General features: G+C 34.7%; 3 protein-coding genes across 7 annotated transcripts; 1 reads left to right on the plus strand and 2 right to left on the minus strand.

Moving 5' to 3' along the window:
• The first annotated feature begins 1026 nt into the window (after positions 1 to 1026).
• On the plus strand, positions 1027 to 2134 carry LOC106372735 (early light-induced protein 2, chloroplastic). Of its 2 annotated transcripts, none has more exons than XR_001274781.3 (3): positions 1027 to 1219; positions 1328 to 1423; positions 1684 to 2134. XR_001274781.3 is itself a non-coding variant. In XM_013813018.3 (3 exons), the coding sequence occupies exons 1-3, from the start codon at positions 1108 to 1110 to the stop codon at positions 2026 to 2028; spliced, it is 570 nt and encodes a 189-aa protein (XP_013668472.1). In that variant the 5' UTR covers positions 1042 to 1107; the 3' UTR covers positions 2029 to 2134. The 2 variants fall into 2 exon arrangements, 1 of the variants encoding a protein (XP_013668472.1); XM_013813018.3 differs by having other exon boundaries at positions 1042 to 1236.
• Positions 2135 to 6975: 4841 nt separating this feature from the next.
• On the minus strand, positions 6976 to 8752 carry LOC106372737 (acireductone dioxygenase 2). The gene is made up of 7 exons (XM_013813021.3): positions 8590 to 8752; positions 8301 to 8412; positions 8133 to 8227; positions 7736 to 7850; positions 7526 to 7650; positions 7368 to 7438; positions 6976 to 7264 (listed from the first exon to the last, which is right to left on the minus strand). Exons 1-7 carry the CDS (start codon positions 8605 to 8607, stop codon positions 7213 to 7215), a joined length of 588 nt encoding a protein of 195 aa, XP_013668475.1. The 5' UTR covers positions 8608 to 8752; the 3' UTR covers positions 6976 to 7212.
• A 714-nt stretch (positions 8753 to 9466) lies between these two features.
• Positions 9467 to 12301, minus strand: LOC106372736 (protein TIFY 4B). Of its 4 annotated transcripts, none has more exons than XM_022694908.2 (9): positions 12029 to 12301; positions 11735 to 11874; positions 11485 to 11648; positions 10992 to 11085; positions 10806 to 10902; positions 10502 to 10561; positions 10220 to 10316; positions 9929 to 10128; positions 9467 to 9838 (listed from the first exon to the last, which is right to left on the minus strand). In XM_022694908.2, exons 1-9 carry the CDS (start codon positions 12144 to 12146, stop codon positions 9831 to 9833), a joined length of 978 nt encoding a protein of 325 aa, XP_022550629.1. In that variant the 5' UTR covers positions 12147 to 12301; the 3' UTR covers positions 9467 to 9830. The 4 variants fall into 4 exon arrangements, with proteins under 4 accessions (XP_022550629.1, XP_022550630.1, XP_013668474.1 ...); XM_022694909.2 differs by having other exon boundaries at positions 10992 to 11082; positions 12029 to 12300; XM_013813020.3 differs by having other exon boundaries at positions 10220 to 10283; positions 10992 to 11082; positions 12029 to 12295.
• Between the last annotated feature and the right edge of the window lie 5906 nt (positions 12302 to 18207).

An 18207-nucleotide genomic window follows, 5' to 3' on the forward strand; every position in this document is an offset into this window, starting at 1 on the left:
TCCATGAAGAAACACCTCCAACAACTACTTCGACGGCGTTCTCCCTTAGCTTTTTATTTTTCAATTTTTTTGTTTTCTATTATTAATTTGAATACTATTTTATGACATTTTTATATTTTTTTAAAAAAATATTTTATTTTATAAATTATATATTTTTATTTTGAATATTTCATAATAATATAATAATACGACAATGAGATGTAAATTTCTCGTAAAGATTACGAGGATTTTACAAGTACTTCCTTGTAAAATCTTCGTAATCTTTACGGGAAATTTACTAGGAAATACTTGTAAATTCCTCGTAACTATTACAAGGACTTTACATTAAAAGACTTGTAAATTCGTCGTAAATTGTACAAGTATTTAAAGACGACTTTACAAGGAAACTATACAAGTCTTTTACGATGAAGCGTAACTACGAAACTACGACGAAATACTCTCTTTCGCTTTTACAACGAATTTATTTCGTCGTAAATGTTACATGGAAGTTACGACGAATCTTGCATTACGACGGACGTTTTACAACGAAACGCTATTCCTTGTTAATTCGTTGTAACCCTTCTATTACAACGAATTAACAAGGAATATGACCCTTGTAATAAATATGTTTTTTTGTAGTGTTTTTTTTTTTACTTTATAAATTGTATTAAGAAAATAAATTAGAATATTATATATTTTACAGAAATTAAAATTCTAAAGAGACAAAAAATTTAGAAAAAATATTAGAGTGACAAACTTAAGTCGAAAGTGTCTCATTTTTCCAATTTTCCATAACTAAACAAGGATGGATAATATCTCTTTAGTAGGAACATCGAGATTTAGCTCAGAATTCGATGGTTTCAAATTTTCTTCTATGTCAAATGATTTCATTCCTGTTTTCAAAAATAAATGATATCATTCCTATTTTTCTCCCAACTGTGGTGGCATCATGATAGTACAACAAAAAGAAAATAAATTTACCATATAAAATAAATAAATAAAAATTTAGAAAAATACTGGACCTATCATTCACCTTTACCCACTCTATAAATTAGATTGATCCTGAGTCTATCTCATTCACTACTTCTCTTTCTACTCCGTCTTTCGCTTGTACAAATCTAATCAGAAATGGCAACGGCGTCGTTTAGCATGCTGTCAGTGTTCGCCGCTCCTTCCGGTGGATGGGGCTCTCGCAACATGAGAAACACAAACCAAGTCTTCTCCAATAGGAATCCTTCAGGTATATACGTAATTACAGTGCATCCTATTATACAGCAAATCTTCCCTACGTTACTTGTTTGACTTTTTTTTAAATTCTGACCATTCGTTGCGTTAACCCTTTCTTAAGGACGATCCTATCAAGGAAGAATCTCCTCTGCCTTCAACCTCGGCCACTCCACCTCAGACGCCGTTGTATTCTCCTCCACCACTTAGCAAGCCTAAGGTATGATCTAATGATCAGTCATTAATATCTTAATCAACTCATGGTGGTCGAAGAATTTATATTAGATTTTGGAGATCGAATTTTCTTTATTGTGTTTTAGTCATGGTTAACTGAATATTAAATAGCAAGAATATCATACGGTAGACTTCAGAGATTAATCTTGGTTATTAAAAAAATAAAGGAATAAAAGTCGTTAATACGATAATATCATAATTTCATTATGCAAGTGTGGGTTGAATGATTTGTCAATTGTTTTATAGGTGAGTACGAAGTTTGGAGATCTTTTAGCGTTTAGCGGTCCAGCGCCCGAAAGAATAAACGGGAGACTCGCTATGGTAGGGTTCGTAGCGGCGATTGCGGTGGAGCTTTCGAAGGGAGAGAACGTGTTTGCTCAAATCTCCGACGGTGGAGTCGGATGGTTTCTAGGAACAACGGCGTTGCTAACGTTGGCATCGATGATTCCATTGTTCAAGGGAATAAGGGCAGAGTCAAAGTCCAAAGGGTTTATGACGTCAGATGCCGAGCTATGGAATGGTCGATTCGCCATGCTCGGCCTCGTGGCCTTGGCTTTCACTGAGTACGTCAAAGGCGGGACTCTTGTCTAAGTCTTTTTTTTCTTCTTTTTTGCATTTCTTGTGTTACCCTTTAGCTATGTTTTAAGGGAGAATTTGGAGAATAATAAGTAAATCAAAGTTTTGTTTTTAATATGAACTGAAAAACCTCAATGCTTTAAAAACTGGGCCAGCAACCGAACGAATAAGTCTTTGAGAGTAATGGTTTAACCGAGTTCATCCAGGTTCAACCGTATTTTGTGTATTTGATATCATGATAAGATATTTTTTCAGCTCCTATCCAATTCCGACATCTCAATTTGATGATGCCTGATCTTTTTACCCAACAAAGTGTCAATGTTTGGGTTCGCTTCCATAAGCCAAATCTAAAATACATAGAAAAATCCATCCAACACTTAATTGTTCTTCAAATGCACATTTTTCTTTGCTTTGAGTATTGATGCATTTAGCTCATCATAAACATGAAGACCCCAAAGATACATCCTTATTTACCAAACATAAGAGATATACATCTTGTCATCCTTAGCAGTGATTAATTCATGTATAACACACATATACACTAGGCTCACCATGTCCAAAAATGAACACTTTGTTACAAACTTTAAGGTGCTCCTCCTTAGTTGTCTTATGTTGATCATTCCATTTCACATAAGCATCCTACTCCATAACCCTTATCATCCTTTTAATTTTCAAAGTCTATATTGGGTTCATCTTTACATTTGAGTCCAGTCACAATATGACATTATTGCATTGAAAACCAAATAGACCTCCTTGCAAACAGAAACCATAACTCGTGTAGCTTGAAAAAAATTATTTGTTTGTATATAAAGCTGTGAATAACCTTCCCTGAGTATCCAAGATTGTGTTCATTGATTGCCACAATAATACCAAAGACATAGTCTTTCAACACTTCGTTGTACTCTTTAAGATCCATCTTCAATATCTTTAGAATCGTCAATCTGCATCTGTTGTTAATCTTATCAACAAGAAATTCAAAATTTTCTTCAATTATGTGTTTTGACAATTAGTAAGTTATTCCTATAAACCATGAAAATAAAGATTTCGTTCAAGGAATTCATATACATCCAAAATGAAAAACAAATTGTATTGAACCACCACTACAAGAAAACAAAGTCATTTCTGACAGAATTTCTGACGGAAGAAATATTCGTTGGACATTTCTGACGAAATTCTGACGGATTTACAAGAAATATGAAAATTTACCATTCGTCGGTATTTCGTCATATTTCCGATGAAATTTCATTCGTCATAAATAATCGACGAAATACCGACGAGTCCCGAGGAAGATTAAACTATTTAGGGTATAGATTTGAGGTTTATGCTTTCGTCGGAAATTCATCAGAAATTTCTGACGAAATAAAAAAATTCCGTAGGAAATTCGTCAAAATTTTCCGACGAATTTTTAACGAATCTATTCTTAGGAAATTTCCGACGAATTTCCGACGGATTGCATAACATTCGTAGGATTTTCGTCACATATTTCCGACGAATTTCCGACGAAATTGAGTTTTAGATATGAAATATTCAAAATAAATGTCAAACCGGATATATTAAGTGATAAATATGATGTGAGTTAATAATACCTCAATTATTTAAGCTATATATATATATATATATATACTCTTGCGATTGATGCATCGACGGATACATAATCTTTGTCGTTAACACTTATACACTTAAGCATATACTTTCCGGTGATCCATCTTATAATCTTTAATTTGTGTTTTTTTAAATGTTTTTAAACATTATGAAGATTTTAAACCCCTAAAAGTCATCAATTTATTATCAGTGGCTATTATCGTTCTATTTTTTCTATGTTTTGAACCCCCAATACGTAATTCGTCGGAAATGCGTAGGAAATTTTGGAGGAATTTATGACAAATTTCCGACGAATATATTTCTGACGAATTGCCGACGAAAATTATATATTCCGACGAATTTCCGACGAAAATGGTATATTCGTCGGAAAATTAAATTTGCCCGGGAAAAAGCCCGCCTAATTTTTCGCAAAGAACCAAAATAAAAAATTCCGACGGATTTTCGACGAACACTTTTCGTCAGAAGTTTTTAATATAAAAGCGTAAACCCCTTATTCTTCCCCATTTCTCCTCTCTCTCTCTCTAAACACACACAAATGCTCTCAGATTTTCTCTCTCTAATCTGGCGATTCTAAGTCTTAAACTCCTCAAATCTACCTCACAAATTATGTAAATCATCTCTTTCCTTTTCTCATTTGACTTATGTTACTTTTTGATTGTGAAATTGTGAATTTTAGGTTTTAAATGTTGGATTTATGTTAGGATGAAGAATTTTATGAATTATATGTTAGGTTTTGTTGTTAGGTTGTGGTTTAGATAGGTTTTGATTGTGATTTTGTGGTTTGTTTATTTAATTTGTTGTTTTGTGAAATTTAAAATTTTTTTTATTATTTTATAAAATGTTTTTCAAAATTTTAAAACCTTTTTGGAGTTTTTATAATTTTTGAAAGTTTTATGTAAATAGATATATATAATTTTCAAGTTTTTATTATTGTTGTTGTTTTAAAACGTTTTTATGATTTTATAAAAAATTTTAAACTTCTTATAAGAAATAATTAAGTTCTTATAAAAAGTTTTGAAGTTTGTTATAATTTATAAAACGTTTTCTGGTTTCAAAAGTTTATCAAAAAAATTTTCACTTTTTTTAGAACTTTTGAATCTAGAAAAGGTTTTTGTGTTTTTTTAGATTTAATTAAAATATTTTTCAATTTTTAGGAAATGGGTTCAACAATTACAAATTTTTTTAAAAAATTTCTTAAAATGATTTCTCTTTATCTATAAATATTTTCAATTTATAAAACACTTTATTTTTAAAAAATTTATAATAAAATTTATTATAAACGATTTTAAAAATAATTATATTACAAAAACGTTTTCCTAATTTTAAATTTTATTTTATTTATATATAAAGAATTAAAAATATTTATTATAAATGATTTTTAAATTTTGTTATTAAGTAATTCAGTAAAATGTTATATTTAAAATAATTTTATTTTATTTTTTAAAATAGTTTACAAAATTTCCGACGGATATCATTTATCGGAATTTCGTCGGAATTTTATCCGTTGGAATTTCGTCAGAAATTTATCTGTTGGGATTTCGTCGGAAATATATCCGTCAGAATTTCGTCGGAAATTTATCCGTCGGAATTGCGTCGGAAATTTGTCCGTCGGAATTTCGTCGGAAATTCGTCAAAAAATCCGAGTTCAGACGAATTTTTTTTTTCCGACGAGTTAGAACCGACGGCTTTTTTCGTCGGAAATTCGTCAGAAGTGGCTTATTCCGACGGATTTCCGACGAAAATCATCTGTAGGAAACAAGTTGTTTTCTTGTAGTGCACAAAACAACATGACACAAATATGCCAAGACCATAGAACCTAATGGGCAATCAAACTTAATCTCACATTTGCCAACAACAGCAAACATATTAGGCATTCAAGTTCTGATTATAAACAGCATATAACTTGATTTTCAATTTGAACACTATCAAATAATACCGCATACTACAATCTAAGTCCTACCATTAACTAAATTGATCTTTTTTACATGTGAAAATATACACAGGACATTCACAAATATCAACATCTCATATTCATAGAAATTGAACCAAACAAAAAAAAAATGAGAGAGGAATTCAAATGTCTAAACGTGAATCAGTCTCTTAGATTATAATAGTTAATTGTGTGCAATTTAAACTGTATATGTACATCAACTAAAACGAACACAAATAAAATTAAAAAGGGAATCTCAAAACTCTAACTTTTAATTTTTGGTAAAGGAGGAACCGCGATGGAATAAGAACATAAGGGAAAAACCTAATGATCACCACCAGTGAAGGAAAGCTTGTTCCACTGTTGAATAATTAATTTTCGCCAATGAAAATAACAAGGTGGGTTTATAACCGATAAGAAGGAAATAGAAAAAAAGAAATGAGAAAGAGAAAGGAGGATTGAGAGAAGTGACACCGACTTTACACTCGCCAGTGAACCAAGACACATCAGAAAGAAAATCTCGACGATGATAACATAAATTACCCCTTAAAAGTCGATTTTTCATTGATTGGTGACCACCAGATTAATAGAAAAATGAACAAAATGAAAAATAAATTTGCATTTGAGAAACTGAAAAGTAAAAGATAGAAATTTTTGTTCATTTGATTCCTCATCAGAATTGCAAGAGGAAATTTAGTTTTTATAAATTCATTCATCCACGAAAAATTTAGAGAAAAACAGTAAGATATAGCTATCAATAATTTGACCAAAAATTTAACCTAATTGGTATAAATTCTGAAGAACAAAAAAATTTGTCACAATTTTTTTCATTCATTACCACTTAGAGTTTTAAAGCGCTCCCAGCGGGGGATTCTCGACACGTTTCTAACAATAATAATAATGAAAAAATAGAAAATGCATAGTCTGCGGTTTGAACTCCAGACCTGAGTGTAGAAGCCTTTAAACCTTAACCAATAAGCTACGGCGCTTCAACAATTTATATTTTGTTTTTATCATTTAGTTTCTAAATTATAATTAAATATAGAAATGAAAGATTCAAGAGGGAACATAGATAATGATATGATGCTCTTAGTAACTTAAAAAAATATAGAAAAAGAAAAAGGAAAAAAATTAATACTGAAAATATGTTTGAAACTAATTTATTTTTAGAAGTTTTTTAATTGTATAATTAGAGGGTCAAAATGAGATTATCATTACAATTAATTCTGAGTGGACAAAAACCCCTAAAATGATTTAAAAGAACAATAGATAAGTTCTTTTGTTTCTTTTAGCAAAGTTCTCTTTTTTATATTGTTAGCTTTCACAAACAAGAGAATACATTTGACATGTATAATAAGGCTCATTATATATTACCCACACAGCAATAAACAACTCTTATTATTTCCCCTTAGTTGAACACAGCTCACAAAGAAACGTACGCAGGAAAATATATGATCAAACTGAGTCGATACAATTTATCGTAAAACGGACACGGCAAAGATTGTAAATAAAGACGAACAGAGTGTTATTAATAAGTATACAACACATGCATACCAAAGCCATCATTCTCCACATGCATATTATCGATTCAAGATCTCTCTTTATTGTAGGCCAAGTTTATTATAGAACCTCTCTTATTTTTGGAAGCAGGAGAGAGAGCGCGCTCTCTAAGCAGAGGCGTTAATGGCTTTCTTCACGAAGTTATCAACATATTCTTTCCTGCAGACAAAACCAATAAAGTTTTCTTGTTATTGTAATGTTCGCATAAGAGAAAAAGCACAGAGTTGTGCTTTTGATGAGTTGGAATACATGGCATATGTACCTTGCAGGAAGATGGTCGTGTGGACGATTGTATGGTGTCCACACCGGTTCACCCACGAAAAGACGCATTGCCTGTTTGAACCAGAGCTTTTAATTTTCTAAGTAACCAAAAAACATATATGATAAATGACAAGCACGTATGTAGTAGTTTATGTAAACCTTGATATAGTTGTCAGAATCCACGGTGAAGCGATGATAAATTCCAGCAGGCAAGACTATCATTCCTCCCTTCTTCACCCAAACTCTGATCCAAGCTTCGTTGCGATCCCTCACATCAAAGTAGCCTTTTTTCCAAGGAAATTAAAGATTGAGGAGTGATATATTTTTTTTTTTTTAAAGTAAAGTAGCCAATAAAAAAAAGGCACGTACCACTTCCTGCAACGCAGTAACGGATCTCTTCATCAGTGTGGAGATGTTCCTCGAAGAAGCTCTTTACTTTCTCTTCATAATTTGGAAGCTTCTCTGGGCATACCTCACAAAAGTCCTGAATCAAACTCAAAGCTGTAAAACTACTCGTCTTGTTCTAGAAAAAATCTATCCTTCAAACAATCTGCCAAGACATCCTTAATTATAAACCCACCCTTTCACTAAGTGCTCACTACTCAACTTTATAATATAATTTGTTAAATTCAGCCTTAGGCTACTAGATATGGTAGACCTATAAATAAGGCTTGAGCAGCTAAACATCTCTCTCTGAAGTGTGTGTCCTAATCAAAATCAAACATTTAGCACTCAATTATGAAATAAAGGGGTCAGAATCACAAACCATGTAGGAGTAACCACGAGACTCGCGGATCTTTTTCAACTCCTCATCGGTTTCGTAGTTATCAGCATCAAGTCTCCAGCTAAGGACTCCAAGCTCTGCACAGAAACATTACATAAGAGATGTAAGAAGCAGAGAGAGAACAGCACATATTAATAAAGACACACAGACCTGCAAGTTTGTCGAGAGAGATAAACTCTTTAGGATCCTTGTGGTGAGGAAGTCGCTGATCATCTTGGCTATCATCCATGTACCAAGCCTGAATCACTTCTTCTCTTCCATCCTTTACCAACACAAGAAGAATAAGAAGAAGACAGACATCATTTTGTTGCTAAACCCCACAAACAGATTCGATTGATTTATCCAGAATGGTAGAATCGAATCAACGAAATCACAAATCGCTAAAACCGGAAAATAATCGGCGAGAAAAATCAAAAGCGGAGGAGAAAGAGGATGATACCTTCACGGCTTCACCCATCGTCGTCTTCGTTATGCGTTGTTCCCTTCTTCGTCGTCAAAACCACGCGAATAGAATGAATATCTTCTTTTTCGAAATTAGGGAAAAAAAAATATAAAGTGAGAGAGTTGGGTTGGGTTTGGTTTCTTTGGTCAAAGACTAAACTACCCCTAGTCATGTGTCAACCCTAGAGATGCGTTTCCGACCATATCCATCGTTGTTTGGAGAGATAAAAATAATAATCACACATGACAACATCCGATTTGATTGAGTTCTCTCTCATTCATGCCTTAAAATAAACAAATAAAATGACCTCATACCATATGGTGTCCTTATCACAATTTTCCATTACTTCTTTTTCCTTAACAAAAACCTATTCTAATTCTAAGAAGATTCCAACACAATTGAACCATAGCAGAAAACATTAGACAGGCTTTTCGCACCGCGTTACTTCCTTGCATGATCCATAACAGTAAGAGCCGGGTCCTCACTTTTCTAGTGTAGGAAGAAAAAATATTTGACTTTATTGCACATTTGAAAAGAAGTAATTTATGGAATTTTTTTTTATTTTTCTACATATTAAATTGTTTGGCATGAACAGAATCTTTGAGAAAAAAGAACATGATACATACTTGCATATCGATGAATTAAACATTATCAATAATTAGAAAGATTCATGGTCATGAAGAAAGGAGAAGAAATCGTGTCCATACACGCTTCAAACCTGAGACATTTTTATACATAAATTTTACAAAACTAAGTCAACTGATCTTGAGGACTAATATGAAATTTTGGCCCCAGAATATTTAACAAACCTACTAACCCCCAATCTCATGTGTTCATGAGCTTGTTTGTAATGAAAGACCGGCTCTGGTAGCAATGGAAACTCAAAAGTTTTGGTATCAAATAAAAAAGAGGTCTCATTTTCAGAAGCGTCAACATTTACATAATACAGACCTGAAGAAAAATCCCCCAGCCATTCTCTCACTCTCTCTTTGCCTCTATGTTGAAACAAAGAACATTCCCGTCACTAACCTAACTCAAAACTACAGACCCAAAACAAAACAACAACAAAAAGACTTCTCCTCCAGCTCATTCTTAAGCCATGTTTCTTCCACACAATGAACATTCCTTGTCTGCTTTTTTATCCCTTTTTGTACATGGCACTTTTTTAAAAAAAAGAACATCAACTGTTCCTCTCCTTCGTGTATTGAGTGAGCTTAACCCGGCTTTTTTGCATCGTGTTAGATATCTAGAAAACACAATCGATGAGAGCTTTGACGGAAAATCATTTGAACCATTTATAATTTTCAATATGATTGGTTATTTTCTTAATTCTTACCTTCACTGTTTAGATCACAGTTCAGATCAACTGAAAGATTGGGGCTTCTTGTCTGGTTTTGAGGTGACTGGTGTTCTCCTCCTGTGCCGCCACTAGGGTTTTGTGAATATGCAGCAGCGTTCATCAGTGGCTGACTATGGTTCAGATACATCTCCGAGCTAGATGATCCCACTCCTGGAGCCTTTCTGGTCTTAAACAATCTTCTCCTCGCAAAGAAAACACACACATTAGTATCCCCCCGATCTTTTGGAGATAACCCCTAAGTATTTGTGGATCGTTTCTTCGAAGTACCTCTCGTTCCGCTTTTCACGATATCTTTGCAACGACACTTTTCTGTTCGCCTGACCCTCCGCTTCTTCAGAAAGACCAACACACACACACACGAGAACTACTATGGTTAACATTTAACAGAACTCCCAGTTCATAATATCAAGCAGAAGAAGCAAGTCAAATTTATCTGCCTAAAGTGAAAACGAAGAAGCATAGCATGTAAGGTGAAAGCAGGTGTTTAAGCATCATTAGAAATAACAGGTTTCTATATCTTTAAGGTTATGAGAGAACACTGTTTTGTACCAGAATCACGAGAAGCGTTTGCCTTCTCAAGGCCATAATGAGGATGCTCCACCATCTTTTCTGCAAAATGGAATCACAGTTTCATCTAATAATCTATTTGTTTGAAACTTGATTCTAGAAATAGAAAATGGGATTCAAACTAGATAAACAAACATCTGGCACAAAAAGGTGCTAAGATGTACAACATCTGTCAGAAAAGCTGGAGATGCAGGTCCATTCACTTTTCCAGTTTGATAACACACATGGAAACAAAATCATTTCAAGTTTGAAACATCCATCTATCAACTGACAAAAGCTTTGGTACCTTTAGTCACGGGCCTGGAAATCATTCGACTAGAAGGAAAAACACCATTGTCAGGAAAATCAATAGGATTGGCTGCAAAGTGCATGATTGACCGAGCCTGCAAAACAATGTACAGAGAGAGATGCATAATCAAAAAACATGCCATCAAGATTTTCCTTTTTTTTAGGCAGGACACAATAATGTTACCTTTTCAGGTGGTACACCATCATATACATTAACTTTTCCACTATAGAATATGGTCATTTGCCCAGCCAGCGCACTTGTTTCTGCTGGGCTTCTGCTGTAAATATTACAGACAGCAACATTGGAGTAGCAAATTGGTTTATATGACAAGAAACACATCATAGCGAGACCATATATATATTCAGCTTTGGTTTATACAGTAAATGGAGTAACCTAAAACTCATGTTCCTAAACTGACCAGTGGAGTAAGCAACATTAAGTAGCAATGATGAAAGGTAGTCATTTCATTTCAGAAAAAAAAACAAGAAGATCTGGAAACACCAACACAAAAGATACAAAATAAAGCCCCTATATAATCACGATACTCTCTCATGGAAAGGATGTGATTTTAGTATATAAGCAGAGTACTCTCTGACCAACTTCGCCATTAAACACGTAGTTTCTATTTTATTCAGGGAAATGATATGAAACCAACTAAACAATATTCAAGAGAAACCTGGGAGAGAGTGTTTTGTGGCTGTCTTTGTCGGCTAGATAGTGAGCAGAGCCACCAGAAAACTCAGCTGATCTGGGGGAATCTCTCCTGAGGCATGGGCCATCATCTTCCTGGAAAGGAATCTGACCAAGCTCGTTGCTTGGCTCAGTCGACGGTGTTGTGACCTGTCAACAAAAAAAAATCAGCACGCAAAACCTAATCGACGGGAAAGAAAAGCAAAATCGAAGAAGATGAGAGAAATAAAGCTCACGCGAGAGGGAATTGGAGGGTAAGAAACGAGGATCTTGCGGAGGATGCCGGCGCCGGAGTCGTCGCCGGGCTCAAAGAGAGCTTTGAGGGATAAAACTTGCTGGACCGCCTGGGATTTGTTCCAAGAAGGTCTTCGCATTCCTGTTACGACACGTGTCAGCCGCCATTCTCGGGGAAAGAGAAAAAATGAAAAGAACCGAGAGGAGAGAAATTCAAAAACTAAATTAACAAAATCAGAGAGGATCTCCATCCATCTTCCTCTCTCGAACAAGGAAGGACCTAAGGAAATGAGAACCTTTCTCCTTGAGGAATTTGCGGCAATCCTCGCGCGTGAGCTGAGAAATGTCCTCTTCCGTTAGTAGCTTCAGAGGCTTCTCCAGTATTGACTTCGCCGAAGACACTCCTCCTTCCATCTCCTTCCTCAGATTCCGGCTAAATCCAGCTTCGCCGCCGGGCAGAGCAGTGGCGTTTTTCGTATAAATAATTGAGGGCAAAATCAGGAGAGAGAGAGAGAGAAGAAGAAAGAGAAAAGAAAAAAGAGTGATGAGGGTCTAATAGTGAGTCTATGGGCTTCGAGTTTGGGGGAATGGTTAGCGAAGCTCCCTAGACTGCCACGTCGGATTTGTATCTTTTCTCTATGCTTATAACCTAATCATAGCTTCCTAACTAGTGTATTTTTCATCTATTATCCCAATTATTATTGTTGGTTTGTTTATTTTATAAACTCTTATGAACACGAGAACCGAACTGAATCTAAGCACAAAAAGAACTTATTGAAGTTGTATTCAGTCTATAGTTTGAAGTAAATTTTTTTTTTTTGTTTTTTAATGAAATTTTTATAAAATCATCCCGAACCGGGCATACAGGTTTCGATTACAGACATCGACTCGAACAAAAGTTTCCAATTCAAACAACTTCTAGCTAGCTTCACTCGACCCATATCTCCGGCGCGTTCCGCTAATTCGAATTCGTAATCCTCATAAATCAAAAGCCGTTCTCAACCATTAACGAGAACCACAAAGAGGAGAAATTCACCTCATTTCCTCGGATGTCGGAGTCTCCCCATGTCGTTTCTGGAGTAGCTGGATTCGGATGATCTTATCTCAATCTATAATCTAATCCATCAATGAAGCGCGAGCAATGCACTAAGCGAGAGGACCAAAAATCCCTTACCAAAAGAGAGGCGCGGACAAACCTGTACACCCGCCAATGCTGCTCCAAACCTTGCAAGATATCAATGTTACTCCCTGACTTGAAGCTCTATAACCTGCACAGACATGACACGCACACCACCACAAGAACTCAAGCGAGACCCAAGTGGTCTGGGATGTGAGCGAGACCAGGTGCGACACGATGACGGTCAATGACTACAGAACAGCCAAACACCAGAAGCCATCGAGAACCGAAGGACTAAAGACGGTGCTGTGAAAATCCTGTATCCGGTGTCGGCGAAGACGGGAGAACAAAGAAGACCAGAGAGAGCACTCCTAAGGGAAGACCGTCGCCTTCAGAGGAGTATCAAAACATGGAGACCTGTAGAGGAGATCAGAAGTAAAATGTCACTGCAAATGGCCAACAAGGAGCCATAGACCACCGCCTCTTGAAACCGCTTACAACACCAACACGAGCCTTGACAGATCCTAAGTACCATCACCGCCTGCATACTAAGGATCAAGACTCGCCGCCGTGGTAAAGGAACCCACCGGAGCACACTTTGGCTTAGGACATGGAGGAGTCGACTCTTAACGATACCACCGAGAACCAAAACCCTCCCTCCTGAGCCGCTTGAAACCCAAAGGACATAGGCAGAAGACCACTGCTGAACCTAATTGAAGAAACAAGTCGACATCCCCCGCATGTACAGAGATAACCAGAAGAGATCTAGGGGAAATCGATCTCAACCTGAACCCAAAAAGCCGACTACCGCCTCGAGTCTCTGAACCACCACCTCGCCAAGAAACCAATTAAGCAGAACGACAACTGGAGTCGTAACTCCTCTCGAGCGGAGCACATTCCGGATCAAAACCCTTGCCCCAGATCCTCACGCATATCCGAAGAGCCAGAGAGAGACGAAGCAGCAGCTAACATGAAGCACAAGCACGAGAGGGTGAAGCCTCCGGAGCCGGAACGCGCGCGCACACGCGGCGGGACGCCGGAGCAAAACTCAGGGTATGAATGGTAAAAGCAGTTCAAGCGTTGCAGATCAAGCAGATCATGCAGATCAAGCGGGACAAGTGCAGATTAAGCAGGAAAAGTGCATAACAAGTAAATTATGCAGGAGAAATGCATATCAAGCAGATAAAGTAATTTATTATAAATTATGAATGGCAAAAACAATTCAAAACTATAAATTATATATTAAAACAATATAAACTACACCAAAATATCAAAACAAATATCTCAAATGTTGTAGAATCGACTAAAATGCCTATAGAATTTTTCATAAGATACTTGTACTTCTTCTATTTTCATTCTAGTTGATCGAATTTTTCTTTGGAAAACCGGAAGGTTACGCTAATATTAAACTCTTTGTTGAACTTATCACTGCGAAACTTTCTACTAGTGGGTGTAGAATCTTTAAAACGGTAATTGGTCATAAAAGTTAGTTGATCGTACAACTCAATAAATACGCATTCTCGGTTAAGAGTCCATTTAAAATTGTTCTCTCAATAGATTTACAAAATTTCAATCATTTACCTATATTACCTATTTTAAAACATAAAAAATATTAATTACTTATCCGTGCCGACATTTATGTAGGAAGATTTATATCTTCTTCTTTAGAAAATGTTGTGTTTTGTCGGCGATTGAACATCATGTTTATAATTTTAAAATGACAAAAATTGTATTAATGTGAGCTATATAGTTTGAGCTAATCATTGTACATTATTTATAAAATTAGATAAATATATTTTAAATTAATTGTTTGTAACAAAATTATTTATTGGCAAAAAAAATGGCAGATCAACACCATTAAATGTTAGCGGATGAGATCTGCACGCAGATCTCCCGCTTTTTCCACAAAAATACAAAAATATTGAACTGCATGCAGATCTCCTGTGTTTTCCACAAAAAGACAAAATATTGAACTGCATTTAGATCTCCCGCTTGAACTCCTTTTAAAAACATAAAAAAGTGAATTGTGATTTAAGTGTGAGAGAACTGCTTGTGCGGGAGATCTGCCTTTGTCCCACCCTTCCATTCGAACACTCAATTCAGTGAAGTCGCGAGAGAGAAGGTGCTGAGGTGAGAGAGCGTGAGATTTAGTTTATTCGTTTTAGTATAGTTTGAAGTAATTTGATTTTTAATGAATGTTAGATGACCTTTTATGAATTAGAAAATTTAATATGATTTTTGTTCAACTACTTTAGAAATTTAGCTAAAACTATAGAATTTGAATGTGTATTATTTTAACTAAAAAATCATATTTATACATTCTCAAATAACTTGAAAACTTCTAAATTTACAACTTACTATGTCAGTGAATTTCTAAGTATTTTATGAAATATTAAGTTAATAACAATAGTATGAAAAGTATTCAACTAGGAGTCTTGGGTGATTTTATTAAAATGACAAATCTATTGAGTTTAGAAAACACTTTAAAATATAAGAATTTTTTAATTATAAAAATAAAAATTCAAATCTATTGGTTTTAGATAAAATTTCAGAATAGTATAAAAAATCACACCAAATTTCTTAGTCATTTAAAATTCACTTAAATAGATCGCTTCAAATTTGAAATGAAATACACCCCTATAAGACCAACCCAAATGGTAATAATTTATCATGGAATTCTTAAATTATATATTTGTGTATAAGAGCATGTTTATCCCATAAAACCCTTAATGGGTTTCTCAAAAAAAAAAAAAAAAAAATTCTGATTAAAAAAATAAATTAAAAAATGCACCAATCGTGGGCTGCCACGTGTCAGTGGGGCCCACGAACAGTCCAAAACCCCAACAATAGTCGATCCTTAACCTGGGCTTTTTGTTACCCTTTTTTGTGTTTTTGTGGGGCCCACCACTATATTTTGGTGGAAAAACCCCTCCGAGAACCCTCCAACGCACGTGGCCTAAGTATACTAAAATTATTAGAAACCCAACAAATAGTATCAAATTTGAATACTATTGGTTGGGTTTTCAAGAATTTTATTATACTCTTAATTAAATAATCTTTAATATATATATATACACAGCTATATAACTTAAAAATTCCACGGTAAAATACTACTTTTGGAGTTGCTCTAAGTATTTACTCGATTTAAGTTAAAAATCCACAAACTGATCATGTATATTATATTTTAAAATTTGGTATAATCTAAATCCATTCCAGTTTTTAATAGATATCCAAAATTTTGAAAATATAATTTGTAGATCTGTTAATATCCTAAATAAGTATTCACAATTCAAATTAAATCTCATGTTTATTTTAATCTAACAATGAAAATATATGAATATGTGATATTATTAACTGAATATTAACGGATCTAATTGGGTTTTAAACAAAATTACATGTAGTCAAACTCTACCCAAACATATATAAAACCTCACTAGATCTGTAAACTGACTCGTAAAAAAAAATCCAAAAGTGAATGAATACATGAATACCTAAACTTTAAGTCTCGTGGAAGCACCGTAGCCTACTGGTTAAAGTTTAAAGGCTTCTAGATCCAGGTATGGGGTTCGCATCCCAGACTATGCAATTTCTTGCAGATTACGGAAAATCCAGGTTTCAAATCCCTTGGAAAGAGCGATTTATTAAACAATTATGTAGACTACGGAAGAAAGACTTACATGAGAACTTCAACATGATACAAGTAAATCTGGTCAGACGTGGATCTTTATAGGACGGCTCTGGTGATGCAGTTAGACATAGGTATTCATAAGGCAGATAGTATTGTCGGTTGTCGAATCGTCTATGTAATCTTTCTCATATCATAACTGTAATATCATAATAAATCAGCGTTAGAAAAAAAAATTTCGTTGTCTGCACAACTGAGTCAAAGAGAATAAACTAAAGGTAGTTTCAAAAAAAAAAAGAGAATAAACTAAAGGTCGCAATTTATGTTTAATTTTTAGAACAGTAGCACGAGTGAAAAAAGGAAAAACAACACAAAAGGAACATGAAAATAGATTATTTGGATAGACTATTTCTGTATCAAAAGAACAGACATGAAATATTGTTGTTGTTTTTAAATTTAGCATTCGGATCGGACTTCGTTTGTAACACATGTTTGATTACTTTCTTTTCTCGTGAGAGAACGTCTATTGCAACAACTGTCGTCGAATATATGATATGTTATTTGGTCGTCTATATCGTATAACTTAACACAAAGTTAGTAGATCATTTATATATGGCATCGTTAGTTTTGCTACTCCAATCTGCGATAACTCACAGGTTGTAGTTCGTTGATTGTTTTACAGTCGAAAAATTGATCGCTTGATCAGGTCACAATCGCAAGTTGCATGTTGTGGTTCATTTAGATGTCATATGACTGATTGTGCCACCAGCTGCATCTCGCAATTTTAAATCGTTTTAAAAAATAATTAAAAAATAAAAAAAATTGCACCAAAAATTATGAAACGAACAACATTTGGTCGTAGGTTGCAGTCAACAAAATAAACAACATTTTGGTCGTTGGTCAGGCGCGGGTCGTTGCAACATACAAAGGATAAACTATGTCTCACCAATTTTTTTTAAAAAATGAGGACTTGTCATTTGCCCAAAAAAATTGAAAAATACAAGAGATTGAATGATAAATTGACAAAACCGAAGAGGAGAAATAGAAATTCACATTCCAAAAGCCACTGAGACCAACATGGACTCCCCCACATTAACCAACCTCCTTGGTCGGGCGTGTGAAATCCCTTCTCAATTCTCATCATCAGACCATGGCCTCTCTTTTTTCCTAATCTAATAAAACTGTTTCTTTATTGATGTACGAACCAATTTTGATTTATATATATGTTCTTGTCTAACGAAAGAGACGACGCATGAAAACATGCAAACTCGTGATGCAGTTAACAGAGATATACATCTGTGACCAACGAAGAGTTGCCCTAACGATTAAAACTATTGGATCACTTAGTATTGGTGATACGTCCTAGATTTAGAAGGATCATTCAGTCGGACTATGGGATATGATCTCAGAAGGATCGAATGATAAATGGGGGATTGAAGGATCGCACAACAGTTGCGGAAGGCTGTTGATATTCCCAACTCCAGTTGCTGCTTGATATGACGCACAAGTCCAGCAAAAAGGAGTCTGTTTACTTGGATATTACGCACCAAGAAACAAGAAATGTGTTCCAGACAAAGAACAAAGAGATAAACTCATAAAAAGGAGAAAATTCGTTGATTTATTTTGTGGCTCTTATGCCTTATTTATAAGATTACAAGTTGTAGAAATTCAAAAAAAAATGTGCCAAAAACAAGACATATAGAAGACCGGAAACAAAGACTTGACTACATAAA

The sequence above is a fragment of the Brassica napus genome, chromosome C1 (genome assembly GCF_020379485.1).
Source record: "Brassica napus cultivar Da-Ae chromosome C1, Da-Ae, whole genome shotgun sequence".
NCBI classification, from domain to species: domain Eukaryota; kingdom Viridiplantae; phylum Streptophyta; class Magnoliopsida; order Brassicales; family Brassicaceae; genus Brassica; species Brassica napus.

Coding starts and splice junctions, on each gene's coding strand:
- LOC106372735 (XM_013813018.3), top strand. CDS start 1,108: ATGGCAACGGCGTCGTTTAGCATGCTGTCAGTGTTCGCCGCTCCTTCC. Junction 1,237..1,327: donor CAGGTATATACGTAATTACA/GTGCATCCTATT, acceptor CCCTTTCTTAAG/GACGATCCTATCAAGGAAGA. Junction 1,424..1,683: donor CACCACTTAGCAAGCCTAAG/GTATGATCTAAT, acceptor ATTGTTTTATAG/GTGAGTACGAAGTTTGGAGA.
- LOC106372737 (XM_013813021.3), bottom strand. Junction 7,851..8,132: donor CTCGTGGTTACTCCTACATG/GTTTGTGATTCT, acceptor AGTTTGATTCAG/GACTTTTGTGAGGTATGCCC. Junction 7,651..7,735: donor TTACTGCGTTGCAGGAAGTG/GTACGTGCCTTT, acceptor CTTGGAAAAAAG/GCTACTTTGATGTGAGGGAT.
- LOC106372736 (XM_022694908.2), bottom strand. CDS start 12,146: ATGGAAGGAGGAGTGTCTTCGGCGAAGTCAATACTGGAGAAGCCTCTG. Junction 11,649..11,734: donor ACCCTCCAATTCCCTCTCGC/GTGAGCTTTATT, acceptor TTTTGTTGACAG/GTCACAACACCGTCGACTGA. Junction 10,129..10,219: donor CGTGAAAAGCGGAACGAGAG/GTACTTCGAAGA, acceptor TGCGAGGAGAAG/ATTGTTTAAGACCAGAAAGG.